Source organism: Candidozyma pseudohaemuli, assembly GCF_003013735.1.
Source record: "Candidozyma pseudohaemuli strain B12108 chromosome Unknown scaffold00002, whole genome shotgun sequence".
NCBI lineage: Eukaryota > Fungi > Ascomycota > Pichiomycetes > Serinales > Metschnikowiaceae > Candidozyma > Candidozyma pseudohaemuli.
This window is the reverse complement of record NW_020194436.1, coordinates 508,191-527,957: the sequence shown is the minus strand read 5'-3', so window position 1 is coordinate 527,957 and position 19,767 is coordinate 508,191. Positions and strand designations below refer to the sequence as shown.

The 19,767-nt window shown below is 45.5% G+C and overlaps 6 protein-coding genes across 6 annotated transcripts; 4 read left to right on the top strand and 2 right to left on the bottom strand.

Moving 5' to 3' along the window:
• Nucleotides 1-91: 91 nt before the first annotated feature.
• Nucleotides 92-1,450, top strand: C7M61_001604 (uncharacterized protein; the record flags this gene model as incomplete). Its single annotated transcript, XM_024857006.1, has 1 exon — nucleotides 92-1,450. One exon carries the CDS (start codon nucleotides 92-94, stop codon nucleotides 1,448-1,450), a length of 1,359 nt encoding a protein of 452 aa, XP_024714886.1.
• A 263-nt stretch (nucleotides 1,451-1,713) lies between these two features.
• C7M61_001603 (uncharacterized protein) lies at nucleotides 1,714-2,816 on the top strand (the record flags this gene model as incomplete). The annotated part of the gene is made up of 2 exons (XM_024857005.1): nucleotides 1,714-2,740; nucleotides 2,764-2,816. The coding sequence occupies 2 exons, from the start codon at nucleotides 1,714-1,716 to the stop codon at nucleotides 2,814-2,816; spliced, it is 1,080 nt and encodes a 359-aa protein (XP_024714885.1).
• A 22-nt stretch (nucleotides 2,817-2,838) lies between these two features.
• On the bottom strand, nucleotides 2,839-8,309 carry NUP82 (linker nucleoporin; the record flags this gene model as incomplete). The annotated part of the gene is made up of 4 exons (XM_024857004.1): nucleotides 2,839-5,141; nucleotides 5,463-5,768; nucleotides 5,954-6,602; nucleotides 6,645-8,309. 4 exons carry the CDS (start codon nucleotides 8,307-8,309, stop codon nucleotides 2,839-2,841), a joined length of 4,923 nt encoding a protein of 1,640 aa, XP_024714884.1.
• A 422-nt stretch (nucleotides 8,310-8,731) lies between these two features.
• Nucleotides 8,732-9,895, top strand: SKI8 (SKI complex subunit WD repeat protein; the record flags this gene model as incomplete). The annotated part of the gene is made up of 1 exon (XM_024857003.1): nucleotides 8,732-9,895. The coding sequence occupies one exon, from the start codon at nucleotides 8,732-8,734 to the stop codon at nucleotides 9,893-9,895; it is 1,164 nt and encodes a 387-aa protein (XP_024714883.1).
• A 284-nt stretch (nucleotides 9,896-10,179) lies between these two features.
• Nucleotides 10,180-15,233, top strand: NAM2 (leucine--tRNA ligase; the record flags this gene model as incomplete). The annotated part of the gene is made up of 2 exons (XM_024857002.1): nucleotides 10,180-12,333; nucleotides 12,429-15,233. 2 exons carry the CDS (start codon nucleotides 10,180-10,182, stop codon nucleotides 15,231-15,233), a joined length of 4,959 nt encoding a protein of 1,652 aa, XP_024714882.1.
• A 51-nt stretch (nucleotides 15,234-15,284) lies between these two features.
• Nucleotides 15,285-19,592, bottom strand: C7M61_001599 (diphthine--ammonia ligase; the record flags this gene model as incomplete). Its single annotated transcript, XM_024857001.1, has 2 exons — nucleotides 15,285-17,403; nucleotides 17,695-19,592. The coding sequence occupies 2 exons, from the start codon at nucleotides 19,590-19,592 to the stop codon at nucleotides 15,285-15,287; spliced, it is 4,017 nt and encodes a 1,338-aa protein (XP_024714881.1).
• Nucleotides 19,593-19,767: the final 175 nt, after the last annotated feature.

The window sequence follows — 19,767 nt, the reverse complement described above, 5'->3', positions numbered from 1 at the left end:
GATCGGTGCTCATCAATCCCATAGTAATAACGCATCGCGGAAAATCAAGTACATCAAACTAACCAAGCTCCACTAAACCCATACCAAACTAATGTCACGACCCACCAAATGGGGAGGCCAAAAAAGCCGCCAAGTTCAATTTGGCGATGAGAAGCTCGACACCATCATCACAGGCCATCTAACTCAGGAGCAAGTAGATGCTTATCAGAGATTCTTCAGAGTTGAAGAGATACTGCATTACTTACGTCGTGGAGGACGCAGCGGGAGAACCTTTCTAGATCTTCTCCCTCTGAGTAAGGCTCAAAACTTCAAGAGAGATCCATCCCCACCTCCACAATATGATCTGAACGGTAACAGGACCAACACCCGTGAAAGACGTATAAGAGAGCTGCTCGAGAAGGAGAGAGATGTGCTTGTCGAGCTTGCCGTTACAACAATCAAAAACTACGATCCCCCAGTGGACTACCGCAGGCCTGAGAAGACAAGTGAGAAGCTTTACATACCAGCCAAGGACTACCCCGACATCAACTTTGTTGGTCTCTTGATTGGGCCTCGTGGAAACACCTTACGCCAGCTTTCAGAAAAGAGTGGAGCGAAGTTGGAAATCAGAGGCAAAGGATCAGTTAAAGATGGTAAAAGCATTACAGACGCCCGTGGTGGTGCTCCAGCAGAAGATGATTTGCATGTTCTAATATCTGCAGACAAGGGATCCAAGATACAAAAGGCCATTCAGCTCACAAACGAAGTGATGGAGACGGCCATCCTGTCCCCTGAAGGCCAAAATGATTTGAAGAGAGGCCAACTCCGAGAATTGGCTGTGCTTAACGGTACCCTTCGAGAGACCAAACCATACGTGCCTCCAGAAGTGCTCAACAAGAAGCCACCTATCAGAGACATCACACTGGTTGTTTGTCGTATTTGTGGAAAAGTGGGACACTACTCGAGAGATTGTGTTCTTAGGAATGGCAATGGGGAGAACTCACCGACAGGCAGCTTCACGCAAAGCCCCAGCCCGGGCTTCGACAAAGTCCGAGACTCGCCTCATGGAGAGAGAGACTCCTATGTTCCAAAATTGCATAGTCCCAGACCCGATAAAAGACCCTTTGAGGAGGCTGTCCCTCCCTGGAAACGTCAAAAACCGGGCACAGACTCCTACATTGGATCTCTGGGTCTCCCACCGCCTCCTACAGTTACAGCATCACAGCCCCCACCTCCACCAGGACTTCAACCACCTCCACCCCCTGCATCTCAAAACCCACCTCCACCGGGTTTGACGAAACTACCACCACCTCCAAATTTGTCCCAGGCACCACCGCCACCTGCTCAGGCACCACCGCCTCCAGTACAAGCACCTCCCCCACCTGCTCCACCAGCAAATACTACAGCTCCTCCACCTCCACCACCTCCATCGAATGGGACACCACCACCACCACCACCTCCCTCGAAGTAATGGTCGATTAGTGCGTCCTGAAGCTTGCCACTACATCAGGACTTCACAGAACAGCTTACTTAGACCAATTGAGATCTATAATTAATCATGAGGGCAACACGGCCAAGCGCATATTCTTCCATCTGAGACTATGGTCGAATCCGGTTTTCGCAGAAGCACCCCATGCGCATGTCACCTGTCAAGCTGCGAAGCTTATGTCCAGTTCTCCGAACTTCCCCTATCTCGAGTTCATTACAGGTTTTTTTCTTAATAAGATCTTAAAGATGTTGCCATCATTGTCACTTGTCTACGGCTTGATAACCTTGCCCGCTAAGTTAGCTTATCTCACATTGCAGTTTTTCACTGTGGGAACTGTCTTTACCAACCCCACAGCTAAGAAGTCGTTGATCAAGACTTTGCACAATGGTCTCTGTCAGCACATGGGCCGCTCTATCCGGGTCCAAGACTTGCAATTGGTTCATGTACCAGTGTCCAAAATCTTGGGAATGATGTCCAAGACACTCGGAAGATTGCCCGGCTACAATGAAAAATATTCGGACAAGGAAGAGTTTGCCTGTGAGAGCCGTTGGCTCACTAAGAACATCACACTGAAGTCTTCACCAATCGTCCTCTATTTCCACGGAGGTTGCTTTGCAATCCTGATGCTGGTCAACCAGGCTCAAGGTATGGCCAACTTGTACGATGCCTACAAATTGAGATACGGCGACGACCTTTCCATCCTCCTTGCCGATTATTCATTGGTCTCAGAAGGTTGCACCTATCCTTGCCAATACAACGAGGCAACTAGCCTCTACGAGAAGCTAGTCTATGAAGGCTACACTAACATTGTGTTAATGGGTGACTCCGCCGGCGGTAACCTTGTCCTTAATGTGCTCAGCTATCTCCACGAAAAGAGCAACCATCACGAGGTTGTGTGGCCTGTGGCTGCAATCGGCATCTCTCCATACCTCAACGTCTCAAAGCAGGAGTACAAGGGCAGTTTCAAAAAGTTCAACAAACTCGACTTCTTCAACTATGATATGACAAGCTACTTTGGCAATCTCTACATTGGGGGAGACGAGTACTTGAACGACTCTCCTATTGTGAACATCGAACTCAATGCTGATAAAGTGGACTGGAAAGATATCCCAGTGATCAAAAATGGAGACCTTCTCATTCAATTTGGTGACCATGAGGTTTTGACAGACGAGATTCTCAGATGGTGCGAGAAAGCTGAACTCACCAGCCGCCATCCAGAAAACATTGCTATTGACATCGATGGTACTCACATTGGCTTTTTCGTTACCGAGAGTGTCGCCTATGGAACTATTGAGAACTGGCTGAACCAGTACTGCGCCAATTCGGTACTTACATTCTTGAATTCTAAGCTCAAATAAAAGTGGTATGTATTACACTTCCACCAATGCATCAACACGTTCAACGTCTGCTTGTAATCTCTCCTTCGCGATTTCAATAATCCTGCCCTGTCTATGCATATGTTGGACAACATTATGAAGGTTGTTATGTAACAGTAGTTCTTTCATACTGCCTTCGAGATCAGATGTGTCCTCTTCCTTTTGGCGAACTTCCCGGATGATGCTATCAAGTTTCTTAACCTGCTTTTCTAAGGACACTTTCTCCGGGGTGCCGATTATTATGTTTCTTGTCAAGCCGTTTAACTCAATCATCCATGCTCTCTCCTTATGCGAAATCGGTAAGCTTGCAGATCTCTTGCTATCTTCGAATCTTTTGATTACTTTTGACTCGATATCATTGCCACGCTTTAAGAGATGCTCCTGACGCGCAAGAAGCTCCTCTATGCGCTTTGTATACATCGGTATGCGCTGTTTGAACTCTTCTATAGGTTTATCTCCATCAAGAAGAGAGCTGTGCATCAAGTTACGCTTCTGCTGTACCTCAAGTTTGCCAACAAGAGCGATAATGAATTTCGAAAGTTGATGAATGTGAGCCCGAGTAACATCTGAGATTTTTGACAATGTAATAAGATCCTCTGCATTTCTTGTCTTAGATGAAAAGGTCGTTTGAGCGCTGTGAGGATACTTCAACATGCGTTTTAGCTCGTTTGCAGAAATACCAATATCGTGCACTGTCTTTGCGTCGAACTTGTCGTGGACTTGAGGCGAATCATCTTCAGCTTCGGCTTCATCGTCCAGCCCATCTCCAGGATAGACTTGTGCAACAACGATCTCGCCCCCTAGGGACCTCATGAATAGATAGGGATCAGATGGATCACCTACGTCATGAATTAAGGCTATGGCTGTAAGGGGCTTCTCGACAGAGAAAGTCGTCTTCTCCGAATAGAATTCAGCGACACCTAGAGGAAAGCCATCCTCTAATTCCCCAAACCATTGCAGGCAATCAACAACCTGGACTTTGTCTTTAACACATAACAAGAGACGTCCGAACGTTTGAGCTATGACAGAAGCGGCGCCAGGCGAGTTCTTTTTATATTGCTCCACAGATAGTGATGTGAGTTTTTGATGCAGAAGAATGAAGTCCTGACACTTGATCTTCAATTCATAAATTTCCCAAGCTTTTGAGTAGTCAACAAATTGGCTGTTCGTGTTAGCCTCATCATCCAGTTCATCATCGGACGCGAATGCAAGGCCAAACCCTTTCTTCGGTTTGACATACTTATCATTATCCTTCTTGGCCTGCAGTGCGCTTGGATGTTGCGGAGCATCTGGCCTAGGGATATCGAATGCGCTGGACATCACTAGAGGTGATAGTTGTGCCAAATAAGTCATCTCAAATTGAGACTCAGAATCGTGGTGAGCGAGGATCACCGATGCGGCAGTATTCGTGTCTAGCGATGTGAGCAGCGAGTTTGCAGCGACCTTGGCGTATGGACCCGAAACCAAGGGGTCCATTGGTAAGTGTTTTAATCGAAGCACTTTGTAAGGATCCGACGAATTCAACAAAGGGCTCTCGATTTGATTCTGAAGATCCAAACCAAAATTGAGCTGCACTAACAAGTCGTTGTTAGAAGGATGGCCAGCAATCACTCTGGGAGGGAACTTCCCCTCTACCATGCTGACTAGTTCCTGAGTCTCGGACACGAACAGGTCCACCGCAGACTTAGAAGCCCCCAAATGAAAACCTGGGTATATGAATGGAAAGAGTGAATAGATATGACCTGAAGCAGTGCTGTAATAAAGTGACAAGGAACCAGAAAGACTGAGAGCAGAACCAAACGCGATGGAGATTGGAGTTTCACGAAGCGCTAGGTCCTCCAACTTCTCGTCAAATTTGGCCTTCGTCGTTGACTTGATGATGTCGAACAGTTGCAATTTATCTTTCGTCAAAACCACTAGATCAGTAGCCGAGTAACTAGCAGGATGCCACGAAACCGACTGTACATCACTCGAAAGATTAATGACAAACTTAAGTGGTTCCCAGGATTGGTTTGGTTCGAGAAATGGGATACGCTTCAAGCAGACAACAATGATACACCTGCGACAGATAAGTGCCAACAAGCTATGGGTGTGGTTGAGTTGGATGCTGTTGATGCGGTGTGAATTGCCTAGATTCAAAAGCTTGAAGTTGTGAGCCGGCGATGTCAAGTCCATGGCAATAACAGTATCGCCCGATGCAAAAAACAATTGCTCATTATCTTTGACAACGACATTTGTGGAGAAGTCTGCAAACGGGATTTTAAACGCACTACTCTGTGCGAGGGAATCAGCGAATGCTGGCATGTTGCACTAGATGTTATTCTACATCACCGATGGTGTATGAAGCTGTTGCACAACATGCAGGATACACAGATCAATACTATAGAACCCGGCCTAACCTATCACTTTAGCAGGGTATTTTTCAAATGATTTTGTAATTAAGAAATTTGCTTATTCGTAATAAGTTGGAAAGAAGAATGGAGACCTCGTTATTCATACCCTGCTGGTATTCACCGCACAGACCTTCGTGGTGCAAACGCCAGGACCAAGATTGCAAGGGCTCCTCAAGTCAATTGAGTGCTTCTTTCTTGATAGACGTAGTCTCACAAAGAATGTACTTCTTTGAGACTTGAGTGTGTTCTGTTTTCTTCCAGAAGCTCCGTTCGACTCGTTGGTATTGACTGAGTGAGTGGGTGTTTCAGTGGCAGCTTTCTTCCACGGCCACCACGATCTGAGCTTATCTCGCTTTCTTGGTGGATCATTGTTGCTTTCGGTGGATTCACTGCTGATGTTCTGAGGTGACGGTGATTGCAGCAGCTGAGCTATCGCATAAGTCTGGTTTGCCTTGGAGCCCATAATGGACCACCAATCGACAAGGTTGCCTTCGGATTGAGAATTGCCACATGGATGCAGCATGGCTGTTACTGGTATTTGGAATCAGTTGTGGATGTGTAGAAGAAGTGTGGTTGGGGCTGTAGTTGAAGCTAACGGTTTTTTGCAGCCACTTCGCACAGACTGATTTCTTACACCGCCTTAGGAACATACTCGTAAACATATATAAGGGGAACTTTTTAAATCAATGATTCGACTGGGCAATCACGTACTTGACTCTTTCTGCCAGCAGGCATGTTGGCTGGTATCAGAATCTCCTCGATCTGTCTAGAAGCCTTTTGCATTCTGCGGTTCGTGCGTGCTAACCGCCTGATCACAGCCATTGACTCCCTCTGACTTTCGGCTCGACCTTTTCTCTCCACTCTTAGAGCTTCGAGGGTTTCTGCATACTCACGAGAAACTTGACGGCTTGATTCAATGAGAGCTGTCGTCAATTCAGTAAGGCTGGTCTGATTATCCTTGCTGAATACCAGGATGCGATTGACCTCGTAGTAGAGCTGGGCATTTGCTGAGGCAGCCTCCCTGGCAAGAAAGGGAGCCATTGCTTCGTATGTGCTTTTGAGAAGCTTCTTCATTGTTTCCACAGTGAAGTTATTAGACCACTTCATTGTTTCAAAACCATCGAAGCAAGTGTGGAAGTTGGCTCTTCTAGTCTTGACTTCCTTCTTGAGCTGAAGCACTTCAGCATTGAGATCAACAACTTTTTGGTCGAGCAGCTTTCTTTCTAACTCTTTAATTTCAAGCTTCTTGGAGGATTGAGCGGCTTTCTCCTGTTGCTTGTTGAAGAGATCTCGTAATTGCTTCAGGGCCTCCAAATTCTTGCTCTCAACCTCTTTGAGCTCTTTTGAGCCATCATCCACCTTGCGCTGGAGGCTTTCAAGAGATTGAAGGAAGGATTATCTTTCCACGCCAAGCTCTTTGACCCGTGCCTCAAAGTTTGACTTCTCGGTCTGGCAAGTTTCAAGACCTATTTTCAACTCCAAGTTCTTTCTGGTGAGGGCCTCACTTACCTCCTCATGCTTCTGGGCATTACTTTCAAAGTTCTTGATGATGCTCACTTTTTCTGCAATGAGAGCTTCCTTTTGACGGATGGTGGCCTTGCATTCCTTTTCAGCCGTTCCAAGTGACTCTATCTTGATGATGTAGTCTTGAAGCTTACGCTCGAGGTCGACTTTGGTTGTCCAGAGTGCCTCCCGGTCTTGGTTAGTGGCATCCAAGCTGTGCTTCAAGTCGTTGTTCTCACTTTTGAGATCTATCACTCTCAAACTGTTGGCTTTCAGATCCTCCAACAGTTTGTTCTTGATCTCTTCAATCGCCTTTTTCAACGATTCATTCTCTCTGAACGCTTTGGAAAGATCTGATTCCAAGGACTCTTTCTGCTTCATGAGTACACCTTCCTTCTCTGTAAGCGCTTCAATGGCATGTTTTTGATCATCACACCTTTCGCTATTTGCCCTTAGCTGGTCACGTAAGTCTTTAATGACCTCATTGGAAGCTTCGAGCTCTTTGGAGGACTTCTCCAAGATGTGTTCAATCTCGCCCTCCAAGCGATTCTGCCTCTCAGTTTGAATATCATTGAGTTCCTCGTACTTTGAGTTTATCTCGTCAAACTGTTGCTTCCATGCCTCCACATCGGCTTCAGCATCATTAGCCCTCTTCTTTTCTGAAGCAAGAAGAGACTGACAAAACTTGTTCTGTTGTATGCTATCTCCAATCCCGGAATCAATACTGATTATGAGTTCACCCAAGTCATCAAAATCGAGGTTGGTTCCTGGGAAGTGCTTCTGATACAAGTCAGATAGCTGCTTAGTGATGTTTCTTCCGTTCTCGTCACAAGAAACATAGATCGTGTGATCCCAGTCTTTGGTGTCAGGCAGAACATCTAAATCCGCCATATCGGGAGAAATACTATCACCAGAAGACATATATGGCAGCTCTTCTACTTCTTTCTCACGAACTGTGAGTTCCTCGTCGAGTGGTGATCCGGAACTTTCCTCATTTGCAGCCACTTCAACAGAAGTGGAACCTTCTGCTGGCTTTGCATCTTCTTCTTCAGCTGCTTTAAACTCATAATCCTCTTCCTTGAAGATGCCTGTAAGCCGCTCTTGAACTTTACCGTGAACACCTCTCAAGTCAGCCGACTCATCAGAGTAAACCAGCGAGCTTTCTTCTTCAGATACCCTCTTTCTGAACCTTTTCAAGGATTCACTTTGGTCAGCAAAATGAACGGTTTTGCTCCTGGGTAACTTAAAGGCCGATGGTGGTTTAGATGGTGGAAGCGTGAAGCTTCTTGACCGACGGACCCTATTCTTGTCTGCGTAAGGATCGAGATCCTCAATTGTGATATCGGATGGGTCAATTCCAGAGAAAAAGTTCTTTGCACATTCTTTCTTCTCCGTTTTGTCGTTGGAAGTATCACACTTGGTGTCGGAGAGACCGTTGTCTTCACGGTAACGCTGTAGGTCTGAGTCGGTTAAGGAGGTGACCCTGATAGTTGGCCCCTTTTCGAATAATGATTTCTCTATCTCCTTTTTCGATCTGGAGGAAGGAGGTCGGAAGATTTTCTTGAACATGGAAGAAGTGGTGGTGATTGTGGACTTTTGCAGCCTTTTCGCAGCCAAATCCGTATATCCACATGTGGGCCTTACGAGAAAGCAAAGCAACATTGGGCTCAAAAAGGCAAACATGCCTATAATTGAGCTACTTTGATATCATTCAATTGATGTAAATGTCATTTTTTCTTGCTAGACGGAATTTCGCCATCACCTCTCTAGCTGTGAAGGAAGCAAGGCGCTCTAGAGCAAGTTTAATGACATTGAAGGACATGCTTTTTCCATAAATTGATGAAGCCGACCTGACGATAGTTGAATTGAGAATCCTAATACTATCCAGTCTCCTATGTTGTTTCCTTCATCTTTTGGGTCTACCCTCTCGCCCTGCGTACATCTTCAATACCTCTCGCATATCTCTGAAACTACTTATAGAACAGCTAGCAATGGGTAAACAGTACATCCTGACTGTGACAGCCTCCCATGCTCATGGTCTGGACATAACCGGAGTCGCTATGACCGACAAATACACAATTACCGTATCCAGTGACGGTCAAGTGGCGTTTTGGGACAACAAGAAGGACGAGGTCCACAACCCTTCAGATTCAGTGGTCAAGAAGTTGATCAACGAAATTGGCATCCACCATGTGGCTGTATACGAAAATATTCCACCAGAACTGACACAAAAGGTGGTTCTTCTAGCCTTCGCATGTTTCGATGGCTCCATCAAGTTCTACTACTACATCGATGAAAATCTCGAAACCTTCAAAGAATTGGACACAGGTTCTACTTTCAAAGCAAACTTCTGGACGCCTGGCTTCTACAAAGACCCAAAATCAAAGCAAGACATGTTCATTGTCACCAAGGCGAACGGCCTGGCTGCTGTATATGCTTTGAGCATCAAGGATGTTGAGGGCACTATAGAAATCGCCACTGAAGAGCTTCTAGGGGAGCTTCACGTAACTGTGAACAACGCTGCATTTCCAAACTCCTTGGGAGTCTCCCAAGCTACAGACGGACTCGTCGCTGTGGGTTACACTTCTGGAGATGTTGCTGTCTTCACCTTACATGGCCTCAAGGCCTTGTTCACCTTTTACTCGACAGATCTCCAGGTCGACGAGAACATAGGATCCAGCTCCGTTCCTCGTGTGCTTGAATTTTCGCCCGGTGGATCTATCCTTGCGGTTGCGAGAGATAACCAGTCTGCTGGCCTGATCACTCTCTACGATGTCGAGTATGGTGAGAATGTCGGATCATTGACTACACTGTCACACTCCACCAAGACCACTGTTGGAGGTTTCGCTCATGACGGATGGATCATGGGTCTCGACTTCAATGCCGACGGCCTGCTTCTTGCAAGTTGCGGTTTTGACAAATGCATCAGGGTGTGGAATCTCGAGCTGCGTGAGCGTGAGGCTACTTTACAAGTGAATGTCACCGACTTAGAAAATACCGAGCATGACGACAGCATTGACAGTAGCGTTTGCAGTGGCGTCGCGTTCATCGATAGAGGTGTCAGAGCAGGTGCTGGAGGAGACTCTAACGAGGGGCTTTGTGTAGTCAGTTTTGATCGTGGAGTTCGTTGGTATAGAGAGGCAGGTGGTATCTGAGCTCGCAAATAACCAGTATTAATATAGGTAATGGGTTACACGTAAAATGGTTGCAAAATAAAGCGCGTATGGTAGAAACAAAGTTGAGCTCGACCTTGAGGGAAAAGACAGTGAAAAAGGCAGATTTTCGAATCAATACAAGAATCTGCTCAATTTTGGAAATCTGAAGATTTTTCTGAATCACAACTCTTGATGTTCGTGGGTCTGATCCACGGCATCGCTATACTCTGCACAGGATGTTTATTTACATATCTACATCATCTACATCAACCTAAGCTACCACGATGCACCTGCTGGAAGATGTCTCGGAACATCTTCGAAGCTTATTTGAAAGAGGACCCCAGTCATCCGATGCGCTTGAGCAATTGAGTCAATTAGCTGCACTGGATGGTCTCTCAGAACCTGAATTGCACATGGTGTTGGACATAGTCTTCGACTACTCATTGAGAAGCACTTTACGCCAGACTCTTATCACCAAATGCCTCGTGCCCAATGGCGAATACTTGATTCAAGTTGATACAATATCTCGAATCTTAGGTGCCGTTGGGGTCTCCGAGGTATACTTCAGAAACGGGAAGCAACTCAAACTGAAAAGACTTCCTCCTACATCGCAAAACTTACTACTAGAGTGGTTGATTTGTGCTCTGCATCTCTTTGGAAAGGCATTGTTCGAAGAGCTACACAGACTTTTACCCACCCTATTCGGCTTGCTTTCCTTTGAATACCTGAGACCAAATATCACCACACTCATTATCCTTGCACTTTCGGAACAACGTAAGCTGAAAGACGTCTTCACAAGTCAAAGAAAGTATGCGTTAAAGCCCTGGCATGTCAATGTGGTGCTCAGCCTATCTTCAAAGTTTCCTTTCGACCCCTCCATCAAATCCCTACTAGCATTCATGAAACGTTTAAACCCAACCCTAGACTTGCGTGGTTCATCAGAATCAGGTTCTTTAGGGCTATCCAAAGCGGAAGCTGTGAAGTATCCAAATAAAGAGCTCGTGACACTTTTGAGTGCAAGGCGTTCGTCATCCGACTTATGGGAGATAAAAGAGGTGAAGGACAAGGTTCAGAGGATCTTCGACTCCTTCACAACCCCTGCGTTCAAAAAGAGAAAGATAATCATTAATTCATTCAACGATTTGGACCTACTTGAATCGCCCGAAACAGAAACCGTTTCGATTGGAACTGTCGAATCACTTCGAACATTGATAGATGAGTTTGACAAAATCTCGATGGCGAATCCAGGGTCACTCTTCACATTGAGTAACATCACCAACGAAAAGTTACGAGAGTATTTCGTCGCGTTTCATTTGATTTTGGCAAGCGTTGATCTGCCGATAATCAAGAAATTCATTCAAGCTGTCCAGTTTCACGCGCTATCGCCTTCCGCTTCACAGACTGCTTTCGATCAGTTATACTTGATTGGACAGTTGGGGTGCTTTGAACAACTCACGCAACCTTTCGAAGTGGCTATATCCAATGGCTCCATCAAAGAGACAAGGCAATGTAAACTTTTGAGCTTACTCCCACCAAACGATGGCCCAATTCAGACCTTTATCAATCGTCTCAATGACGGGAACGATCATGAGTACTGGAGTTCAGTATTCTTTGAACTCTCAAAGACATTTCTTAAGTGGAACGTTCTCCACAACGAGTACGGCTTCTTTCAGAATGTTTACCAATCCATACATAACATTGTTGGAACCCTTTTCTCCATTGCTGAAGTGCAATGGGGAAATTTTTCTCTACTGACGAAATTGAAATTCACGACCCTCTTGCGCTCCATAAAGCAAGTAGGGTTTGCAGAAGTTCTGGCTACCATGGACTTCGGTGTGCTCATACCCAGTCCTACTTTATTTTATCAGATGATAATGTCCACAAACCCATTCATTTTGTCAGAGGCGCTAGGCTACATCGCCTTCTTACGAACACTCAAATTTGAAGAAGGAGGAGACTCATTGAAATTGAGGAACAGTCTTATCATGGATTCGATTAATCTCGTCTGGCTCGATCAAGCATTTAAAATCGAAGAAGGTACGTTCAACAAGGGTATGTTCCTTGATGCAGAGTACTTGAAGAAATTAGCTGGTCTAAGCTTCTTTAGTTACTCAGATCTTATCGAGCTCAAGAATGTGGGAGGGTTATCGCACAATCCCGGCACATCGTACCTAGCGGCTGAGATTATCTGGAACCTTGAGGATGATGAGGACGAAATCACGGTGAGACATCCCGGGCCACTTTCAGAGGAATCTGTGGCCATGTTGCAACAGAATCCCGAGGTCAAGTGGGTGCTGAAGAGCTACTTCGAGATCAAGGTCAACCTTCTCAACAGACTCGATAGCCTTGGCTTCACAGGTCTTGGCGACCTTTTGTTTTCTTCCTTACGGCCATTGGCTTCGTTACGCCAAAGAAAGAATGCCTCAGTGAACGAAGCAGTTTAAATGGTTGCAAATTAAGCGCTGCGAGCTCTTGCATAATCCTGCACTACCGAGTAAGTTTCCAACATGAGTCGCGAAGTGAATCTCTTCAGTACTCGCAGGTCTGGGGTTCTGGAAAGCTGAGAATGAAGCTTTCACCGGGTCAACCTTTCCTTCGTGTGACTTTGCGCTCCCTTGCGTCGTCCCTGAACGCTGCGCCCCAAATAAAACTTAATGAAATAGACAAGAAATGGATGCAAAAATGGAAAGATCAGCCCATTGAATACGCCAAATATTCACCCAAGAAGGACGAGCTGTATTACTGTCTCTCTATGTTCCCATACCCTTCTGGCACCCTTCATCTAGGCCATCAAAGGGTCTATACCATTAGTGACGTTATATCGAGATTCAAGCGTTTGCAGGGCTACAATGTCATACATCCAATGGGTTGGGATGCTTTTGGCCTACCAGCAGAGAATGCAGCTGTCGAAAGAGGAATCAATCCTGCTGTTTGGACGGAGACGAACATTCAGAAAATGAAGGACCAGATGGAGCTCATGCTCGCTGACTTCGACTGGGAGAGAGAGGTCAACACGTCTTCCCCGGAGTACTATAGATGGACACAAAAAATCTTCACTTTGCTTTTCGAAAACGGATTGGCTTACAGAAAGGGTGCTGAGATCAATTGGGATCCGGTTGATCAGACTGTCTTGGCCAATGAGCAGGTCGATTCAGAAGGAAGGTCATGGAGATCTGGAGCCAAGGTCGAGAAGAAAAACTTGGAGCAGTGGTTCATCGGTATCACCAAGTACGCAAGTGCGCTACAGAAAGATCTCAAGATATTAGATCAATGGCCTGAAAAGGTGAAGGCTATGCAGAAGCATTGGATTGGCGAAAGCCATGGTGCAGAAATCACTTTCCCTAGCCTGGGGAGTTCAGAGAATGGCGTGACCGTATTTACGTCACGGCCGGACACTCTTTTCAGTGTACAATTTGTTGCACTTGCATTGAACCATCCCATTGTTAAAGAGTGCTCAGAGAGAGATCCCAAGTTGGCGGAATACATCGAACTTGCAAGTCTTGACGAGGATCCGTTGTCCAAACTGGGATATCTTTTGAAAGATGTGAAAGTCTCTTTGCCGATTGATATCGACGGTTCTGCCAGTGAAACTTTTGACGTTCCTGTCTATGTTGCACCTTATGTCTTAGGGTCTTATGGACACGGTGCTGTGATGGGTTGCCCTGCTCATGACGAGCGTGATTTTGACTTTTGGGCTCTCCATCAGCCCAACACACCAATTCAGCCTACTGTTGGACCCGCTAAAGAGAGCGAAATCGGGCAGCTTGATGGCATCTTTACCGGCAAGAACGGTAAACTCTATGATGCGTCATTATTGAAGAATGGTGTTTCCTCTCTTGGAACTTTGAAAGGAAAAACTTCCAAAGAGGCTGGTCAGAAGATCGTCGAAATGTTGGAGAGGTCAGGAAATGGCGGTAAATCGGTTCAATTCAAAATTAGGGACTGGCTCATCTCAAGACAGAGATATTGGGGTGCTCCGATTCCTATCGTCCACTGCGACTCTTGTGGTCCAGTCCCAGTACCAGATGAAGACTTGCCCGTCTTGCTCCCCAAAATCGATGGAAAAAGCTTTGGTAGCGGCAATCCTTTAGACAAGCTCGAATCTTTCGTTAACACTACCTGCCCTTCTTGTGGGGGTCCCGGAAAACGTGATACTGACACCATGGACACCTTCATTGACTCTTCATGGTACTTTTTCAGATATCTTGATGCGCAAAATACAGAGAAACCTTTTGATTACAATAAGGCTACAAGTGGGATGCCAGTGGATATTTACATCGGCGGCGTTGAACACGCCATTCTACACCTTCTTTACTCGCGGTTTATCTCCAAATTTTTGGGAGATGCTGGCTTATGGGACGGCAAGGCTTTCAACAACGAACCAATCAAACGGTTAATTACACAAGGTATGGTTCACGGTAAGACTTACACCGATCCCGAGACTGGTAAATTTCTCAAGCCAGAAGAGTTGGACATGACGGAGCCCAGCAAGCCGACAATCAAAGAAACTGGTCAAACTCCCTCAGTGAGTTACGAGAAAATGTCCAAATCGAAGCACAACGGAGTTGACCCTGCTAAATGCATTGGAAAGTACGGCGCAGATACTGTCAGGGCACACATTTTATTTTCAGCTCCCGTTTCAGACGAGCTCAATTGGAATGAAGACCAGATCCAAGGGATTGAAAGATGGTTGAAAAAAGTTATTAATCTCAAGGATGAAATTATCCGAAGCGTTAATCAACTGGAGTACAAGTGCACCGGAGGCACGGAATTCAAAGATATCGAGATTTCAGGACAGATACAACCATCAATTACCCTCTCTGACGACGAATTAAAGGTTTACAACGATATTCGGTTCTACACCAGTAGGATTGCAAAATCTATTGATGTTGATCTCTCGCTCAACACTATTGTCTCCGACTTCATGAAAATGACCAATGCTTTACAATCTGCGGTCAAGCAGAAGACTATCAATCCAGCGGTTTTGCTCGATGGATATGAGAAGTTATTGGTTGTTATGGCCCCAGTCACCCCATCAGTGGCGGAAGAGTGTTGGGAAATTTTGAGGAAAGGAATCAATAAACCATTAGAGTCAATATTCGCCCAATCGTTTCCCACATCGCAGCCCATCGCGTCACCATACACCCAATTCAACATATTCGTCAACGGAAAAGCTAGGCACTTTATCAGGGCTCTCCGGACATTGTCATCCGAACCAGAGTCTGAGGTGCTCAAGGTTGCCTTAGCAGAGGAGCAAGTCAAGAAATTCGTTGGCGACAAAGATATCAAAAAGCTCATCATTAAGGATGGACTCATCAGCATAATTACATGTAAATAGCGGTTTCGTGCAGCGTATTCTATATACAAATTAAATGATGCACACTATATACTAGTAACCATTTTCCATAACAAACCTTTTATAGTCTTTTCTGCGGATCTTACCTTCGAAATTGACCTGAGCTCTTTTCGCTATGCCACGGAGTGTTTGCGTAATCTTGCTGTTACCAATCTCAACGGCCTCTTTGTATAATTGCGAGAAATGATGCCTCTTCCACTTGAACTGGTATTCCGTGCTGACAATAATTGCAAGAGCATCGTCAAATAAACCAAGTTGGGTGAGGGCGTTGACCATAGCAACGGCAAAGTCGAAATCAAGTCGATCTTTTTCTTGTCTGGTAAGTTTGTTCCAATGAACGGACTTTCTATAAAGACCTCTCTCGGTCCACATGGTTTGCGCAAGATTGTAGTTCTTGTGCTTAGCTGCAGCTTTCAATGCAATGAGATAAGTGATTGTGTTTCTGGGTACTTTATAGCGCCCCGAGGATGAGTCAACAAGTTGTTGAAGAATAGGAGATTTTGCAATAGCCTTCGAAGGAGATATCTTGGTGACCTGAGTTTCATCTTCGTTCTCCTCTATGATGGCGTCTTCAGGCTCAATGATGCTTCTCACAGCGGGAACGCCTTCCCTATCCAAGTAGGTGAACAGCTCGAGTCTGTCCTTGAATTCTTCAAGACTGCCTATGTTGGCAGCAACGTTAAGGAATGTGTTAATGCTCTCTGTGTTGACGAAATGACGATTCACCATCATTGTGTGGGCCATCACGGCACTGGATTCTGCTAAAACTTCATCAAAGGTATCGAAGAAAAACTTTGGCAAGAAAGGAAGCGCCTTCTTCGGATCGTCAACGTTTGGATTGAGCTCAGTCTGATTGATGATGTTATGACGGAACAGGCGACCCGACTCATTGTAGAGAATCGTCGGAGTCTTATCTTCGAGACTAGCGTTAGCATAGGCTAAAAGAAGAAAAGAGAAAGAGCGTGGGGACGTATTGCCAGCCAAATTGAGTTGCTGGTAAAGCGAACGAGCCAACGGTAAATCGCCATCTCTCAGTGCCAAGTATAGCATGTACTCGGCGGTTTGGACGGTTGGGGTCCAGTCTCTTCTGTGAACCTCAAACATGAAATCCCACGCCCTGACCCTGTACTCCTCTCTGTTGAAGCAACCTCTTGCGAGAGCCACCACAATATTCTGGTTTATTTGGACCTTATCAAGAATCATCTCCTGGTACAAGTCCAACGCCTTCTCAATATCGTTGTTATTGACGTGACTGACAATAATATCTTGATACTCACGTGTTGAGGGCTGTGTCTTTTGAGAGAAGAACTTCATGGAGTCAAAAAGCTGAACAGCTGCATCGTGAGACTTTGTCTTATAAACGCACGTTGCGAGTACATTAGAATAGACATTTTTCAGCGGTTCCAAACCGAGCTCCTTCATCTCGGAGATAGTCTTGTTCACCTTGTCAATATTTGAATTCTTTCCGTAAGCTTCGACCAAAATTTCGTAGGATTCTCGAGAAAGACTACCCTTCTTTGTTAATCCTCTCATATGCTCCACACATTTTTCTATGACTTCCATCTCGGTCAGATCCACTGTTCCACGATGAATCACACTTTTCATGTAGGCATTGATGATCTTTGGAGATTTTTGCATACCAGCTGCTTCCAAAAGTTCCTCGATTTTGGGAAAGACAGTGTGAAGCTGAGGTCTTGGAATAGCGTACACTAGCTTCCGCACGTCTCTTTCAACGAGGCCTTTGAATCCTCCTTCATGTTCAAGTTGCCGAAGAACAACATCCCAATCCTGATGGTCTTTATTTACAAGGTATTTCAAGGAGAGGCCCAATCTCTCTTGTATGGGTTCAGGTAGGTCCACCGCTGGAGAGCTTAACGTGGACTTCAGGGGATCAAATGACGATGGGGCTGATATGGCTTTTGAAATTGATGTTTTCTGGATAACGGGTTTCTCTCGAACAGACTGGTATACCTCATCAGCAGGGTCATCTAATGATGCATTGGGTGGGTTTCCACCTAGTGTCTCTTTTCTCACCAAGTAAGAGTTGACGCTTCGAGTAAGCTTCTCAAACTCTCTTAATCTTTTAGAATGCTGTAATCTTTGGACTTGCTCGGCCTTGGAAAGCTCTTCTTTCTTAGGCTGAGGCTCGGGCCTAGATATGGGTTTTGGTTTTGAGGCGACTTTTTTCGTTCTCCGCTTCTTCTCGTTACTCATCACAAAAACGGTTCTATTGGAAATCATTGGCCGAACCGAAGATCGGCTCAACGACCCGGCCAAAGGTCGTAGGCTGTACATTATGCTTATGTGGAAATAGTATGTGCTATTCAGATCATCGCTTTGCCTGCAGAGGAAGAACTTTCTGAGAATAGTGCCTGTTTTTTCATGCGCAGTGCTAAAGAATGGCTGCGAAATTTAGGCTATCCAGGTGATAGCGAATTCGAACTCTGTACCATCGCTGTCCCATACTGTGAGCACTGGAACCCATTCAGCTGGGAGTCCCAAAGCAACTAGCTTATGGACATTCAGAAGTTTGGTCATGACCGTCACATGAGAGTTTCCGATAGCTGGACTGCGAAGGAAATCGATCACAAGACCAATATCACTAGTCATCAACTTCACCACATTGAGGTTCTCGTTGATGTTGACGATATTGGCCTTGAAACCTTGCGTGAGCTCAGCAGCAGAGGGAAGCAACCTTGGCGCATCACTCTCTTCATCATCATCATACATGCCAACAACACGCTCAAATGCCAATCCGCCCCACTCGATGTTCGCTCCTCTTGGCAATCCGGAAACTTGAACAATGATGAGTCGATCGTCGAAATCCTGTCCATGTTCAACTTCTTGCACGTACTCCTTCCACACTTGCGAGGCAATTTGAGGAGAAGTGGTAGTGACAAAACATACAGCCGCTGCTAATTGTTTGACGTTAACGAGTGTTTTCACCTTGTAAAGGTGTTGGAGAGATAGTGTTGCAGACCTCACAGGATCCTCACTATCTAGCTCCATCGTGCTTGGAATCAAAGGGATCTGACCGGAAAGAGTAGCTGTCTTGAATGTGTCTTTGGTGTCCACAATAGCTTGGGAATATGGCCCGATATTTTGAGGGGCCCAGAATGATCTCGATCTGATGTGAATACCTTGTCTTGTTTGGGCCGGTGGATCGAGAACTATACATGATATTTGTAGGTGGTAAGGCTGTGGAAGTGTGGTTTGAACACAGACACGAGATGGTGGGAGATATGTGTCCGCGAAGAAAGAAGCGTATACCTTGTTGATTGCTGCAAAATCACTCATGTCTCGAACAAGAACAGTGACATGTTGAATGTCTGTGATGGAAACCTCGTGTGCTTTGAGAATGTTGGATAACTGGGTCATGATGTCTTGAGTCTGACCCTTCACGTCCGGGGCTGTACTGGTAATGTTGGAGACATATAGTCTTAAGGGAGTTGGAATTACATTTGGCCCAATTGGAAACGACACATCCTTCACCTCAGGGATGGTAATTGGTGCACTGTCTGTTACGCTTTCTTGCACCAACAAAAAGTCTTCTTCAAGAGGTTCTCTTTTTTTGTTGAGGTCTGCGGACTTACCTGTAATGTCACAACTCTCTTTCGGAACCAGCTTCGTCAGGAAGGTAAGATAAGAGCAATCCGAAGAATGTGCAACGACTTTCTCGTCAAAAATCTCGAGGCGTCTCTCAAAAAGGGGAAAATCAAAGACGAAAGTTTCAAACTCACCTCCCTCACCACACACATGAACGTCGTACATTTGGTTGAGTTTGGTGAGGATTGGAAGCATTTCAGAAATCAGCCTTCCCAAGTGCTTGTCATTGAGACCAATGGCAGCACATTTGATTAACCGAGCATCGAGACCCAGCAGGCACATCTCCAGCATCAATTCTGCCTGATCTCTCTGCCATAAGAAGGCCAAACAGGTGAGACCAAGTCTATCACAGACATTCTCCACCCTCGTTCGTTGATAATGTGAAAGAATGGCACCACAGCTGACACCCTCTATATCTGGCATCTCCTCCTTGACCCTGGATAGAAGAGTGTAAAGATCCTCGATTTCGTCGTCAGCAGTAGGGGTGTACTCCAATTGAACATTTGTCGAGCCGCCTGTGAGTGGTTGACGATACAATGGGACCAGAAGACATAAACCATAATGCTCAATTCGATCATGTCCGACTGTTTGGAACATAAAGGAGTCTGTCTCATTCTCATCGACATTGAGCGGATGCAAATTGGCCAAAGCCACAAGCTCATGGCCCTGTCTATGGCATTCCAATATATTATAAAAGGAGTCTTTGCCTCCAGATATTAAAGCGACAAACTTCATCGTAGGAGTAGCCTGAGATAGATAAATGGGATGCGCGAAGGTGGATGAGCAGATCGAGGTGCATTGATTCTACGATAAGACCGGCATGCTCTAAAAAAGTGAAAAAAATTGACCTGCCCTTGATGGAAGGTCAATTTACAAGAAGCCGATAATCTCCTTTAGTTGAAGTACAGAA